Genomic DNA, 17,493 nt, shown 5'->3' with positions numbered 1-17,493 from the left:
ATTCGGATTGCATATTTGTGTTCACCAGGCATCGAGTGTGCCCAGTCGACAATTGCAGCAGACTCCGTGGAAAGACCACCTGACATGTTAGGATAGAATTGCTCATGACTACCGCCGTAAACCACGAACAATCGGATTTTTTAATAATTTTTTTATGTATACATAAATTTATTAAGATGTTTTATTTAATTCTGTACAAAATATTGTTATCGCAGAACTATATTATTTTTATTTATTAAACTAGCCATTACATCTTGTTTAAGTTCTTTTACAAGCTATTTTATAGAAAATAGAAAACAGCAACCATCGTTTTCAATCTCCAAAAGATTTCTCTTTTAGTTGATTTCAACAATTTTCCAGTCTTAAATAATAGTCCTCAATGTCTGTCAAAAATAGCTAAACAATTGTTTTAACACCTACGGTTAGGTTAATATAGTAAAGGGACCTCTAGACTGCTGGCAATTTTTAAATAAAATTTAACATTAAGCTACAATTGGTAAACTCCTATATTAACATAGCAAAGAGACTTCTATTTTGATATTAATTTGTTTTCCAACTTTTATAACGCATCCGTTTTCAATTATCCTTAAAAATAATACATTTTCAAGCATGTGAGATATTATTAAGATAAAGAAAATGCAAAAACTTTTCTTTAGTTTTACTAAAATATGCGAGCGTGTACATGTATTTGAAAAATACTACAATTACTTTGTACAATTTGTTTCATTTATACCTAGTATAATTTTATTTGTATTGGTATGATACAGATGTAGAGACATAATTAAGACAAAACAAATGATTTACTAGAGCACTAAACTGTATACCTATACTTTTCTACCAAGTTATTTATCAACATCTAATTGAACACAGATTGTTATAATTATGCAATGTTTTTAATTGCAATAACCTGACATATTTGTATATTTTATTATGTAAAGATTCTCATTAAAACGTTTATTTAAAAGGATTTTACTACTTTCAGTGCTAGTTATTATTCGTTATTAAAAGGAAGACCCGTCCGTTGTGCTGGTTTTTTTTTCCTGTACCTATTTTAAGATATTTTTCAGTGTAATTATTGAATATTTAAACGTCAAGTTCCTCGAATTGTATGGAGAACAATAATATGAGAATATAGTTTAAATATTGTAGCACTTTTTTTACTGTTATTCCATAGTAAACATTTATGCTTGCGGTTAACAACTAAAAACAAGTTGAATACACGGAAAAAAACGTATAATAATTTTTAAACATTATCCGAATATTCGAGTAATAATTTTGGATTTGAAATATTCTTGAAAAAAAAAAAAAATCATAAATATACCATTAATGCATAGTTGCGGTGGCATTTATGTCATTAATATTATTTTTCTGCGGGCACGCTCGCATTTTTTTTTTGTTTTGTATTTTCATGTCCCCTAAATGGGATAGTATATATTTTTATGTTAGCCGGATGCTACAATGTGTTTTTTACTACAGCAAAATAATATATTAAGGACCTAACGCACATGATTTAAACACAAACACGTGATGTATTGTTGTCCCAGTTTTGCGCCGCTACACAGATATACAGTTTTATTTTCAGACTTCAAGTACTAATACTATATATGAAAAAAAAAACCAAATAAAGAAAAATGTTTACCCGTTCAGAGAGATGGGGCAATAGTAGGTATTTTCTAGGGTTTCACATTACATAAATTTCTTCACGAAGCAACTCTGTAGCTCAGAAATCTAATCTGAAAGGTTCTTTATTGGGCTAAAAAGTTCACCTCTTTCCATTCAAAATCTAGAAAAACACCCAAAAAATTAACATATTTTTCAACTTAAAATAACGGCGCTACAACTTTTTTTAAAAATTGTCAAATCAGTTTCAAATTGTTATGGAATATTCTTTAGGCATAATACTAAGTCAAATGTTGACCAAATCAAAGAATATCATAAGCCCTTTGCCCTAGGAGGGGTGGTACTTTTTCTTAATTTCTCTTTTTTAGGTGTAGTTTTAGGGTTAAAGGTCTGAACATTAGACCACAGTTAGATCTAGCATGGGCCTAATAGAATTATTTTTCTCTTTTATAAAATTTCCTATGATATTGCCTATACTATATTATATTATGATTCGTGTACATGATTTGTTGTTGTTGTCAGCTGAGTAGTTTTCACTTGATCAAATGTGAAAACAAAAGTCAAAAATAAGAGTAGGTAATACTTTTCTTTCTAGTCCATCCTATAGTTTAAGTTTTAATGACTACCTTTCAATCCCAGTTGAGTGTTGACATAAACAATAAAACAAAGAAAATTCTAGCTGTAGGTGTACGCCCTCAAGAAATGTCCCTGTCTAGTTATTATTTATCTATGTCGAAACAATATTGCTTATTAAATTCCTTACAGATTGTAAGTATCCAATTAAAAGTCTTGTTAAAAAAAAAAAAATAATAATAAAACAAATTATTATAAACCTTTTTTTTTATCATTACAGTTTTTGTTAACTAACGTTCGACAGTGTGTTACAAAAATTAATGTCTTATACATTTCACAACTTCTAACAAAAGGTGGCCAAACTTTTGACTTTAGCATTGTAAAAACAAAGCAAACTAGGTCTCTTATATATATATATATATATATATTTCATGTACTCCGGTATTTATTAATTGAAATTGAACAAGCACAACACTCATTTGGTCGGTGAGCGTTAACAGCTGTTTTGGAATGGCTTACACAATTCTGTGTGTATGTGCAAATTATAATTTCTGACTTGATATCTACTGACAGCTACTGTGCGGTAATTATGAGAAACGTGCAATACTGACGGCAAGAAATTTAATTAAGGTAATGGTTAAAAGTGTGAGACTTGGCGTCAGAAATCTCGAGGGCCCGCTGTAGAGAAGACAAGATGATGCCACTCTAATTAAAACAGCGGTGCTCTCGAGTTTGGTAGTACAATCTTGTTGTGTAGAACTAACAGGGTTCTTTACATATTACTATTATGGGCTATATATATATATATATATATATATATATATATTAAACATACCCTATGACCTTTGTTATTATATATCTAACAGTCGAGTGTACACTATTTAAGAATATCTATGTACAGGTAATTGAAATCCCTTTTCATTCATTGCCAACTCACTACTTGCCTACTTATCCTCAATTTGATCTAGTTAATATGTATTTTAGTTTAACGTGGAATTAGTACAGACCAGTAGTAATAGACCAGACGTTAACTCAAGATAAATTTAGCTAAGAAGGTTCATTCAAATTGGGCAATGTTGTTTTTATGTTAGAGAGTGTTGGAAACAAACAATGGCTTTCGAGAAAAAGACTTTTTAACGGTTAACAGATAAGATTATTTTTAAATCTTCTTTCGTCGCGCTACTAAGTTGTAGCCATGTTAGGAGTTAATTCAGAAAAACAACACATGGTATTGTTATAAAATAATAGGGCAATGTTTTCAAAAGTATTTGTCTAATGATAATGTCTAATATTAACAACTTAATAAGTGTAAATTATATAGTAGTTATTTCTAGTTATAAATTTCTCTAAATACTAACAAAAATTTAAATTATAAAAATCTAAATTGATGATATGGCTGACACACGTGATCGAGTAGGGTTGTGTCTTTAAACTCTAGCGGTTTTAGAGTTAAAAAATGAAATTAGCACGGTTTACGTATGTGTTGAAAACGTTGGCTCGCCAGAAAATTCGCTCGACTCTTTTGTGACACAAATGGGAGGATAGGGGAAGGGGAGACGGGATGATAAGGGAAATGGATAATTCCTGGACAGCAGTTGGAAAACGACAAATTACATAACAAGACCGTAGCTGTGCATGCACACGAGCAGGGGTCGGTCGAGACGGAGGTAAGAAAGTAATTAAACGGAAGGTGTATCTGTCACAGAAGGCCGTCCTCGAAGGAGTACACCACAATGCAAGGTAGACAAAAGACAGTGCTCGAGAATGGTTAATTAACAGCGCCGGATTTTCCGCACACGGTCCGGGAAACCCTCCCGAGAGACGGTGATATGGTCGGTACAAACGACAAGGAGAATTCCAAAGAAAACTATACATAACATTATAAATGCTAACGAGAAACTTTTAATACAGTTTCCGCCTCCGAGAGAGAGGACGTTTGTTTTGCAAAAACAACCTTTGGGTTCTTATCTAGAGATAGTTTAATTAATCTGCAAGACAGTCTCGCAGTGCGAGTTTCTTTCCTTTATGGCAAAGTACCATCTGCCTCTTGTTCGCTAATGTCACGTGGAATTCCCGATCTAAGTGTAATATATACCTGAAAATTTACATTTTTTGTTTAATCTTCCAGTTGTGCATATAATCGTGCAACAGTTTATCCAAATAAAATGTAAAGTACTTTATATTTTAATTTTTTTTTTTTCCCAGACCTCTATCGGCTTTTAGTACTTGAACGGCACCGTTTATATTTAATTAACAATTTAATATCAAGAATAATTTGCTGAAAACGTTGATAGGTCAACAGCCAGTTTAGATAATTACTATTTAGGTTTTTCTTTTAAATGAATAGCCTTTATTAGATAATATGATGGCTTGACAATTACACAATATTATTTAAACAATGAACAATAATTACAATAAGGAAAATACCAAGTTAATAAGATATGTTAAAATTAAAACTGAGTGCAGAAAAAACAAAGTAATAGATTGAAGTAAAAAAAAAAAAATGATGGCATTCTTCTTACAATGATTTCTTCATGTAAGGTTAATTTTTAAGGAAAACCCTAAAGAAAACTAAAACCACAGTTACATAATAATGTAAAATAATTCCCATCAAATTGAATAAAATCACCTGTTTACTGGTGATTTTTTTTTGTTTTTCCTTTTATACAGGCTGATCAGTTTAGATAAGACACATTTATTTTTTGTTAAACAGTATTGTTATAGCTATTTTTTTGAATATTAAAAATTTCATAATAGATCTGGTAAATAGGTTCAATTGAATTACAGATTTAATAAAATACGTTAGTCGCATTGGAATTGAAATCCAAAATTTAAAAATTTATGGCGACAATTTAAAAAGGCCTCTCAGATAAACCTTTATCGATTTTTCAATGGCATGTAGATTGGACTTTGTAAAGCCCAAAAATGTAAGTTGATTTGAGGCATAACATTAAATATAAATAACTGCAGTCTGCAACGCTACAAAATTTAATTTTTTTGGTGAGTCTACCGCATTAAGCCTTCGGATATTTCATATTGGGATATTTTCAATTTAAACAAGTGGTGTATATATTTTTTTTTTTTTTTTATTGTCGTTACCGACGATGAGCGTTTCCTGTGTTAGAATTCGAGACATCAGTCCTTGGGGTTCAATTGAACGGCCGCTGTAGACTAAAATATAACGTGGCTTAAAATATTATAGTATATTTGCTTTATAGTTTAATCCTGTTTTTTTTTTTTTTACATAACACAACTAAACACCACTGATGTGAGATAAATTCGTTTGTATTTTTTTTTTTCAAGTAACCGGCAATGGAATGCGCTACTCTTGCTTAATTGTATTATAAAAAAAAGTTTTTAAAAATAACTATAACGCGTCAAAGCGATATTATTTTATGGACCATTTTTCCACAACTTATCAGCACAATCATTTTATCGAACAAAAAACTAATAATTATATTTTGTCTTTACTCTGATTCACAGTTTACTGGCACAAGTCCCGCCGAACAAATGGGATGACTGTTTTGGTGAAAATTTCACCGTCTAATAATAATATTCACAAATAAACGATTGCTGTGTATAAAAAAATGAACATACACCAATTGCAACTATTGACGGGTTCAACGAAATTTGATCCTGTTCAAAATAATTGGTGTCAAAATCTTCAGTGATATCATAATATTATTACCTATAATATTCCAACGGGTATGATTGTATTTCCCATACTTTTGATGGTATCATATTTTTTATATTAATACACTCTGTCTTAATAGTGTGCAAAGGTGAAAATCACAAAACTTACTGCGTTTTAGTATAATTTGAAATATAACTGTAGAGTCCAATTCAAATGGGATCTGTCCATGTAGGTCGACTTGGTTTTGTCTCTTTGATTTTAACCGCAGACCATTTTCCTTCTCATTAGAGACGGTACTACAAACCGGTAATTCAATAATTAACACAAAAACCGTTTTTTAATCCATATATTATTATAATATAAGTCTCAATAATACTATTAAGGTTTTTTTTGTATAAAATATTTACTGAAAAAATGACAAAAAAAGTCAAAATTGGGCAAAAAATCTAGAAAATTTGAATTTTTGGAATAATATTGATTTTTTTGTTTGTTTATTGTTTTTAAAAAATACATGTTTGTACATTATTTCTTATTCGACAACTTTTTTTTTATTAATACTAATGCCTTAAAATAGTTACATCCAACGTTAATGTTAATTTTGAAATTTCCACATGCATACTATTTATTACATTATGGTTAATTGACAAAACCGTTTACTAACAACTAATAATACTTAAAGCCAATTACTTGTGAGCCGTTTTCTTTAATGTAGACAATTGAATAAATACTAACACAAAAAATTGCAAATCCCGTTAAACGCAAAAACAAACAAACAAACTTTTGTGCTAAATTGTTTCTCTTAACGGCAGTTCCACCGCACTTTTGGTTCTAACCAACGGTTAATCATAAGTTTAATCAGAGACTTTCATCATTCAAAATAGCCCACGTTTTATTTTGTGCCTTGAAATAATATCAAGGTATGTCATGACGTATCCTAAAGGTATATTATTTTAATTCAATACATGTATAGGAAGCATCCAGATAAATTTACAGGTTTCCATACAATATATATATATAAATATCAGTTTCACCATGGAGCCCATATCTTGTATAAACAGGATACTTTTGCCACAGGAGATTTTGATACCGTTTGTTTTGACACGGATCAATAATTAACGTCGGATATTGTTTACAGATCTAATAACCAATCATATCCCTTGTGAGGTGAGTGAAATAAAAACAATTTTTTATTATAATATTTTGCTTTAAAATTTTTTTTTTTTATGTAAGTACCTATTTAAAAAATATCTGTTGAACACAATCCTTTGCTATGATACAAATTTAGTTACATACATCTAAGTTTTCAGGGTTTTTTTAGACGAATAACTACACTTATTTTTTTCCATACTGCCTACAACAAGAAATCTAAAAATGTATTTATTATTTACACTTTAAAAAAGTTAAAAACAATTTATTGCGAATACAAAGTATTCAATTATTTTGTGTTCAGTTTTTTTGTTTTAAATACAAAATTGTTGGCAAGAGTAATACTAAAAACTGATTAAATTACACTTTTGTTGTTAACGTATGACTTGTCAGCCACAAACTCGAAGGGTCTGAATTTTAAAAAAACAAGAAAAAAATGTCATTTACACCGTCGAGCAGCAAGTCGTTTGTCTTGTTCACACTTAACATTTCAAAGGGTGCGATATTTTATTTTCCTTCTCGTTTTATTATAACTTTTTTTTTTTTTTACTTTTAAAAACACTTTTTGGACGATTCGCGTTTTTACATAATATTGTCATCATTCTCAACGGTTGCAGCATGTATAATATGAAAAACGGAGTGAATCTCAACGACCCAGGTACGTCAAACGTATGAATGAATAAATAATATTATAATGATTTCTCGTTGGCGTTTCCGACTGAAAGGAAAATATGTTAATATCGCATAGTCGAGTGTGCTTGCTTGTGGAGTGTGTGTAATGTATTATACATGAATGCAGTACACTATAATATGTGTTTGCCGGTTCAACGATATGGTTATCGTTTATTATGCACATTCCTCGACAACGTTTGGAATCGACTTCAAACAGTACAACAGTGTACATAATACATAACAGTGACTACGACAATAATAATATGGTGCATGTTATATTACTATAGCAATCCACATTGAAAGCGGATTAATCTACACAATAGTAGGTATAGGGTACCCGGTACAGTAATAATAATAACACAGGGTGGTAAGGGTTAACTATAACCTATTCTATGTCTATCTCAAAAAAAAAAAAAAAAAAATTAGACTTTTTTTTAATAATTTTACTACAAAATAGTTGAACTCAATGTTTTCCTGTTACATAATTGTATGTGTCTTATGAACTTAAGATTTTTTAATATGAATTATTTTCTTAGCTTTTAAAATTATGAATAACCAGTTTTGGTTAGTTATTTTTGAAGTTATTTAAGTATAAAATTTAAGAAAAAAAACAATACTACACTCCACAAAATGTAAAAGTTTAATAACTTTAAGAGTTATTATCTAAAAACTGGTTATGGAACTGTCCATATTTTCAGCTAAGTAATTTTTACTTGATAACTTAATAGAATATATTATACATTTTACCATTTTAAAATCTTAAGTTGATAAGGGGTGGGGTTATATTTTGGAAATTATATTAAAATTGGACTAACATTTTTTTTGGAGTTTGAATTTTCATTTATATGTGTGCTCACAGTTTTACCTGTTTTATGAAAATGTTAATAAATATATATTGGCTTTTACCGACCACCTTTTGTAGTTTGATCCAATTTTTTTTGTGATATGGGTTACCCTTTTAAAAAACACTTTTTAAAGTACAACAGGGTAATAATAAGAACATATGTATAGTTTGTTTTTACAAACAACACACACCAATGCATCAATTGTACCTAATGTGTATATAATACATCATTATGGTTTTGTTTGAATCCAATAGGTATGTGCTGTTGAATAAATAATTGAATTTGGAACCGCAACCATTGGGATATTATATAGCTATAAGACAGACTAGTAAATCGAAACGAGGAAAATAATGTGAAACCAAGCATCAACAGATTGTTGTATAGAAGCATGTAGGTACCACTTACATAAATATTCACAATGACATAACCCACGTTTTCAGGTAGTAGGTAAAGGCAAGCCCGAGTTGTAAATATAAATATTTTTAAAACAATTTATACCTATAAAGTAAGTAAAATAATATTATTAAATTTGAATAAAATATGACACTTGATCTTTTTTTGATCAATTTATCTTCTTGAAATAGCAATTTTAAAATAAGGAAATAATAAACAACTTTTGGCTCTAAAAAAAACAAAATTGTTATAATTTACATATTAATTTTGATTGAGGTATTGAGAGTTTTTTTAGCTTTAATATATGTTTCTTGCTATTAAATGTCGTCGACAGTGATTTAAACTATTGTATGTGTACAACTTGGACAAAATAAGAAACTATATTGTCTAAATCACGTTTAGGTAAGCACAAGCGGTGATAAAGTCCACGTGTCGAATCTACTTTGTATGCATTTATTTTTATTTTCGTGTTCACACAACAATTACAATGCGTTGCGTTTATACGACCGGAAATTGTACTTTAAAGTACATTATGATTTAATCTAGCGGTGACACGCGAACAACTTAAAACCGTCCATTATGTTTAATTTAAATAATACCCCATTTGTTTGCTTGTCAACGCCGCGCCGGCTTAGTGTTAACAATGAACGGTCAAATAAAATTGTTTGTCAAATTTTTGTTATTTAAATGGAAAGATTTTATTTTTAATTTTGCTGAAACCTAAAAGAGCAATATTGTATCCGTTATAAATTTAAAAAATAATGATTTGTTTTAGTCTAATACAAAAGGACATGAAACGAGTGACATTTTAGACAAGGTTTCATTGCCCCTTTTTGAAATAATAAAAACAACCTAAGAGTTTATTCTGGGTACCAACTAATGAATAATTTAAATTGTGTTATTTACAATTTGAGTATAAAAAAACAAAGTTTATTCGATGTTTACCTGTTTTAACACTTTCTCTCTCAGAAAAAGTGTTTATTTTTTTTTTTATAATTTGCTTCCTTAGATGTATGTAGTTTACAGCCTTAAAATTGTTATTATTATTATTACCTATACTGAATGATTTACTTAGAATAACACACTCATAGTTTTTTTTTTTGAAAACATTTTTGTCTCTGTTATTTTTAACAATATTATAATATTACTAAATATAACTGCACTCCACCTCCCGTCTTAAGTTTTAAATGTTTATAACTTTAAAAGTAATTATCCCAACTAGCTGTTGTTGAGCAGCCAACATTTTCAGCAAATTTTTCATAATTAAAAAAGTTAATTAATTATAAACTGTGACGTTTATATCAAAAGTCAGACAGATCATGTGTACATTTATTTGATATGTTGTGATAAAAAAAATGTCGCCATACAAGCCAAAAAGACTTAAAACAAAATGAGGAGAGTCTTTAACACACTACTTGGAGAAATTAAATGTAATTAATTTTGGGGATGCTATATTTTAGTCTGTATATTTAATTTGCACGTTGTGATATATTGACTGTGTTCTTCATTGTAGCTTCGTACGATTTATTTTGGTTTTTAATATTTAAATTTTTATATTTATTTAAAAATAATAAAAGAATAGAAACTTCTGCAAACGGTGCAAACATTGTACGTTTATTCAAAATGAGTCGAATTGAAAATCCACCGAGATTATAAAAAAAAAACGTTTATGGTGATGTAATTTTTGAAATTTACATTCACCGGATACAACCGGTTTCTTAAATTTATTATTTCAGATACATATTATTATGTATACTTGTGTTTGCATCTTTTCTATTGAGCGCATAATGCGATGTACTTTTTCAATTACATTCAAAGTGTACTACTCGTTATCGCGATTGTATATTTTGATTTTTCTTTTTTTTTTTCAAATAATCAGTTTTCTATCGGTCCAAATGTAGAGTTAAAAAAATAGTTGTATTGAATATAGTAGCAAGGTGTTATGCAGTCCATGAACGAATATCGATTTAAATCCTAATTAAATTTTAACGATAGTAAATAAAAATAACAATATAACTAACAGTAAAAATTTGTTTCTATTATTAAAAAAAAATTTAACTTATATTTTAAAGAACACAGTTCAATTTCATTAAACTAAATACTAATTTAATAATAATACTATTGTAATTACTAAAATAATAATTACTAATACAAATTCACTAAATAATATTTAACTAAAAACTTGACTAAAAATGAATGTCTTACAAGAAAAGCCAAAAATATGAACAAAAACAATAGTATATTAGTAGGATAAACTTATCAAATATTGTCTAGCAATGCTTTATATTAAAAAAAATATTAATAAGCAACATTACAATAATTGATTTCACGTAAAGAAAAAATCATATTTCGGTTTAAATCTCATAAAAACTATTTATTTAAAACAATATTTAGGTATAGTATTATCAAAATATGATATAATGATAACTATTCACCAAACTTAAAACAAAAAAGTATATTGTTTTAAAAAAGTAATAGAAAACTATTAACATTATAAATCGACATTAAAAAAAAAAAACAAATTGGTTTAATGGTAAATTAAATTACATCCAGTTGTCAAATTCTTTTTTAAAATTACATTTTCTCATTAATATTCTATTGTCTGTACTTTTTAAGTAGGCTTACCCGTTATATTTGTCTAATTATATAAAAATTAAATAATTAAACATTCTAAATAGAATAATACCTAAAACAATAAAATTTACAAATAACTATAAAAAAAAAAGCCTAACAAAATCAGAAAAAATTAAATCGAGACGAGGTTGACACAACCTCATCTCAGGTTTTATCGATTGGCCAAGTCAAATTGTTGTTGGAGATTTTGAAATTGGTTAATTTTGTTTTAGATTCAACATTTCCATTTATGAATACCAAACAGAAACATTGGATCTATCAATAGCAAACCAAAACGTTTGTCTTGAATTTTTGCCATTTAAAAACATAAGCACACTGTGATTTAGATATAAATACATAGAATAAAAACATAGTTACGGTTATAATTATATTTTAATGACCCGGCTAGCTATCCATCCTACAGCTTCTGCTGACGCCCTGAGCAAAGTATTCCACATGAACGGTGTATTTTCTTTTAGACTTTTTCTGACGATGTATGTGTTCAGAGAAGGTCCAATTCGTAGATAAGGTATTATTATAAGCTTACAGTGCCCGAAGACACCGGGCGACGTTTTGAGCATCGGTTCAGCTCAACTTTGTTTAACCAGTTCACGGTGCCTTCGGACATTGCAAGGCTTTTAATAACACAACACATATCTCCATATTTGTTGTTGAATAACATTTTTAGAAAACTCCTTAAACAAATTAGTTTGCCATAAATATTAAGAATAGATTTAAAAAAATATAAAGAATATTGTCAACAATTCTGTACAAATCTAATAGTAATAGGATACAATAAATATTACAAATAAAATATATTATTAAAATAAAAAGGATTGAACTTGTTTAATCATGAAAGTTAACATTATTTTTTTTCAGTTCCTATAAACGACTGTTACATACTATTTTAAAATTACGTTTTCTTATTATTACAATGTTGTCTGAACATTTTAAATTGTCTCAATCATGATTTTTGTCTTATTACAAAAAAAAGTTATATAATTAAACATTCTAACTGGAATATTACCTTAACAAAAAACAAACTACATATAACTATTAAAAATAATCGAGTTGAGGTTGGTCCAACCTCATCTCCGTTCTCGTCGATTGGCCTATTCGAATTGTTGTATGGTGATTTTAAAATTGCTTTATTTTGTATAGACTCAATATTTCCATATATTAATACCAAATGGCAATATGGAGTCAATAGCAAATCAAAACTTTTACCTTGATTTTTTGCCTTTTGACAATTTAAGCCCACTGTGACTTAGATATAAATACATAGAATAAAAACATAGTTACGGTTATAATTATATTTTAATGTCCCGGCTAGCTATCCATCCTACAGCTTCTGCTGATGTCCTGGTCAAGTCTTCCACATCACCGGTGTACTTTCTTTTAGACTTTTTCTGACGATGTATGTGTTCAGAGAAGGTCCAATTCGTAGATAAGGTATTATTATACCCTTGCAGTGCCCAAAGGCACCGGGCGACGTTTTGAGCATAGGTTCAGCTCAACTTTGTTTAACCAGTTCACGGCGCTTTTGGCCACTGCAAAGGTTTTAATAACACAACACATATCTCCATATTTGTTGTTGAATAACATTTTTAGAAAACTCCTTAAACAAATTAGTTTGCCATAAATATTAAGAATAGATTTAAAAAAATATAAAGAATATTGTCAACAATTCTGTACAAATCTAATAGTAATAGAATACAATAAATATTACAAATAAAATATATTATTAAAATAAAAAGGATTGAACTTGTTTAATCATGAATGTTAACATTTTTTTTTCAGTTCCTATAAACGACTGTTACATAATATTTTAAAATTACGTTTACTTATTACTAATCTGTTGACTGAACATTTTTAGTTGTCTCAGTCATGAACTTTGTCTTATTACAATAAAAGTTATATAATTAAACATTCTAACTCGAATATAATGTCTATTAAAAAAACTCACAAAAATGTATTTAAAAAAAATGCCTAATAACATAAGAGAAATTAAAATCGAGACGAGGTTGGCCCATTTGAATTGTTGTTTGAGGTTTTAGACAAGTAATTTTACAATTTAGAATAATTAAGAAAGCCATTAATTTCGAAATCGGTTTATTTCCAAGTTCTGTTCACTAAATCATTGTCATACATAATATTATAAATCATAATAATATGTTACAGCTATTATATTTAACTCTACTTAACATTATTTTACGTATATTTACAGCAATAATAATAAGTTATAACTAAACATACGTTCTTTAAATAATATTTTTTGCCAAAAACTTGACGTAGCTTCACACTGGAGTCTCAAAAGTTTTTTTTCATTTACAAAACAAAATTGTAAAAAGATGAACAGACATATTTTAAATAAAGACTTAAAAAAAAGTTATAATAATTGTAACAATTTGACATTTTAACTATAAATTATTTATGGGGAAATGTATCTTTCAATAACCTTAAAAATTGTGACTAGAACTTAAATTAAAATATTAACTTTTAAGAAGTATTCTTTAGACAAAAAACAAAAGAAAAAAATCAAAACATTACAATGTAGTATTTTTCTTATTATAATCATAAGATTTTAGTTTTACTATTGCCTTCTTTGTCCAATAACTTATAAAAAAAACGTAACTTATAATAATTGTGTTTTGTTAAAATATATTACTGCGGTTACTTATTGATGACAAAAATATTTTGGAATACAATAAGAAAATGAAAACTCCGCTATTATAAAAATTACAATGGTGTACTATTACAAACATGACTATGACAAACCAAACAAAGAAAACTTGGTGACGAATGTGTGTTATTAGATCCAGAACAAATACCATAAAACACAAAAAACATATAACAAAGTTATTTGCTCCAAACGGTTAGCTGAGAAAAGAGTAAAATAGGAACCAATTTGTAAATCTTCATAGTGTTCGTTTAAATAAAAGTTAATAATAATAAAATTATGCCACAATCGAGGCGTTGAAAATGTTATTAGGAAATAAAATATTTGTTAAAAACTTCAATTGATTTTTTCTTAGGAACAGTACGTTTAAATTAGAAGTCCTCACAAAAATACATAGAATGAAATCATAAATACCGTTATAATTATATTTTAATGTCCAGGCTAACCATCCATCCTACAGCCTCTGCTGACGTGCTGGGCAAAGTCTTCCACATCATTGGTGTACTGTCTTTTTAGACTCTCTTTGAGGTGTTCAGAGAAGGTCCCATTCGTAGATAAGATGCCCGCACCTCCAGGCGGCAGGATCGAGTACCGGTTCAAAATCTCCCGTACTGAACCCGTCGACCGCAGTTGCGGGCATGGCAACTTTCAATAATACACAGCACACATCTACATATTTGTTTTTCAGTAACATTTTTAGAAAATTTCTTATTCAAATTTGGTTACCTGAAATTTAGAACAGATTTAAAAAAGAAACAATTCTACATTGTAGAAAAACTACATAGTTACGGTTATGTTTATACAATATTGTCCAAGCCATCCATCCTACAGCTTCTGCTGACGCCCTGAGCAAAGTATTCCACATGAACGGCGTACTTTCTTTTAGACTTTTTCTGACAATGTAGGTGTTCAGTGAAGGCCCAATTCGCAAATAAGGTATTATTGAAATTTATAATGTCCGTAACCACTGGCCGACGTTTCGAGCATCGGCCCAGCTCACTTATGTTTAACCAGTCCACAATGGCTACGGACACTACAAACTCTTTATAATACATAACATACATCGCCATATTTGTTGTTGAAGAACATTTTTAAAAAACTCATTAAACAAATTCGTTTGCCTTAAATTAAGAACAGATTTAAAAAAAATCAAAGAATATTGTCAATCATTCTATACAAATATAATAGTAACGAAATACAATAAATATTACAAACAAAATATATTATTAAAATAAAAAGGATTAAACTTGTTTAATCATGAAAGTTTACATTTTTTTTCAGTACCTATAAACGACTGTTACATTCTATTTTAAAATAACATTTTCTTATTACTAATCTGTTGTCTGAACTTTTAAAGAAGTCTCAACCGTTTTATTACTCTTAATATAAAACAAATTATACAGTTAAACATTCTAACTAGAATAATACCTAAAACAATAAAATTTACAAATAATTATAAAAAAAAATGCCTAACAAAATCAGAAAAAATAAAATCGAGATGAGGTCGACCCAACCTCACCTCAGGTTTAATTGATTGGCTAAGTCAAATTGTTGTTGGAGATTTTGAAATTGGTTAATTTTGTTTTAGATTCAACATTTCCATTTATTAATATCAAACAGAAACATTGGATCTATCAATAGCAAACCAAAACGTTTGTCTTGAATTTTTGCCATTTAAAAACATAAGCACACTGTGATTTAGATATAAATACATAGAATAAAAACATAGTTACGGTTATAATTATATTTTAATGACCCGGCTAGCTATCCATCCTACAGCTTCTGCTGACGCCCTGAGCAAAGTATTCCACATGAACGGTGTACTTTCTTTTAGACTTTTTCTGACGATGTATGTGTTCAGAGAAGGTCCAATTCGTAGATAAGGTATTATTATACCCTTGCAGTGCCCGAAGGCACCGGGCGACGTTTTGAGCATCGGTTCAGCTCAACTTTGTTTAACCAGTTCACGGCGCCTTTGGGCACTGCAAAGGTTTTAATAACACATAACACATATCTCCATATTTGTTGTTGAATAACATTTTTAGAAAACTCCTTAAACAAATTAGTTTGCCATAAATATTAAGAATAGATTTAAAAAAATATAAAGAATATTGTCAACAATTCTGTACAAATCTAATAGTAATAGAATACAATAAATATTACAAATAAAATATATTATTAAAATAAAAAGGATTGAACTTGTTTAATCATGAAAGTTAACATTTTTTTTTCAGTTCCTATAAACGACTGTTACATTCTATTTTAAAATTACGTTTTCTTATTATTACAATGTTGTCTGAACATTTTAAATTGTCTCAATCATGATTTTTGTCTTATTACAAAAAAAAGTTATATAATTAAACATTCTAACTGGAATATTACCTTAACAAAAAACAAACTACATATAACTATTAAAAATAATCGAGTTGAGGTTGGTCCAACCTCATCTCCGTTCTCGTCGATTGGCCTATTCGAATTGTTGTATGGTGATTTTAAAATTGCTTTATTTTGTATAGACTCAATATTTCCATATATTAATACCAAATGGCAATATGGAGTCAATAGCAAATCAAAACTTTTACCTTGATTGTTTGCCTTTTGAAAATATAAGCCCACTGTGACTTAGATATAAATACATAGAATAAAAACATAGTTACGGTTATAATTATATTTTAATGTCCCGGCTAGCTATCCATCCTACAGCTTCTGCTGACGCCCTGAGCAAAGTATTCCACATGAACGGTGTATTTTCTTTTAGACTTTTTCTGACGATGTATGTGTTCAGAGAAGGTCCAATTCGTAGATAAGGTATTATTATAAGCTTACAGTGCCCGAAGACACCGGGCGACGTTTTGAGCATCGGTTCAGCTCAACTTTGTTTAACCAGTTCACGGTGCCTTCGGCACTGTAAGGCTTTTAATAACACAACACATATCTCCATATTTGTTGTTGAATAACATTTTTAGAAAACTCCTTAAACAAATTAGTTTGCCATAAATATTAAAAATAGATTTAAAAAAATATAAAGAATATTGTCAACAATTCTGTACAAATCTAATAGTAATAGGATACAATAAATATTACAAATAAAATATATTATTAAAATAAAAAGGATTGAACTTGTTTAATCATGAAAGTTAACATTATTTTTTTTCAGTTCCTATAAACGACTGTTACATTCTATTTTAAAATTACGTTTTCTTATTATTACAATGTTGTCTGAACATTTTAAATTGTCTCAATCATGATTTTTGTCTTATTACAAAAAAAAGTTATATAATTAAACATTCTAACTGGAATATTACCTTAACAAAAAA

General features: G+C 28.6%; 1 protein-coding gene across 1 annotated transcript in view; it reads left to right on the top strand.

Moving 5' to 3' along the window:
• LOC126839547 (uncharacterized) overlaps nt 1-14,913 on the top strand; it is a 98,442-nt gene extending 83,529 nt beyond the window's left edge. Inside the window, exon 10 of the mRNA XM_050574911.1 lies at nt 14,805-14,913. Coding sequence (XP_050430868.1) covers nt 14,805-14,913 — 109 coding nt within the window. The remainder of the gene's footprint in view (nt 1-14,804) is intronic.
• The last annotated feature ends 2,580 nt before the right edge of the window (nt 14,914-17,493 follow it).

The sequence above is a fragment of the Adelges cooleyi genome, unplaced genomic scaffold (assembly GCF_023614345.1).
Source record: "Adelges cooleyi isolate 19-005CV unplaced genomic scaffold, UGA_ACOO_1.1 ACOO_flye_CR_arks_rails_tigmint_CR_PRNA_306, whole genome shotgun sequence".
Classification (NCBI taxonomy): domain Eukaryota; kingdom Metazoa; phylum Arthropoda; class Insecta; order Hemiptera; family Adelgidae; genus Adelges; species Adelges cooleyi.
The sequence above is the reverse complement of the archived record's forward strand: the minus strand, read 5'-3'. Positions and strand labels throughout refer to the sequence as shown.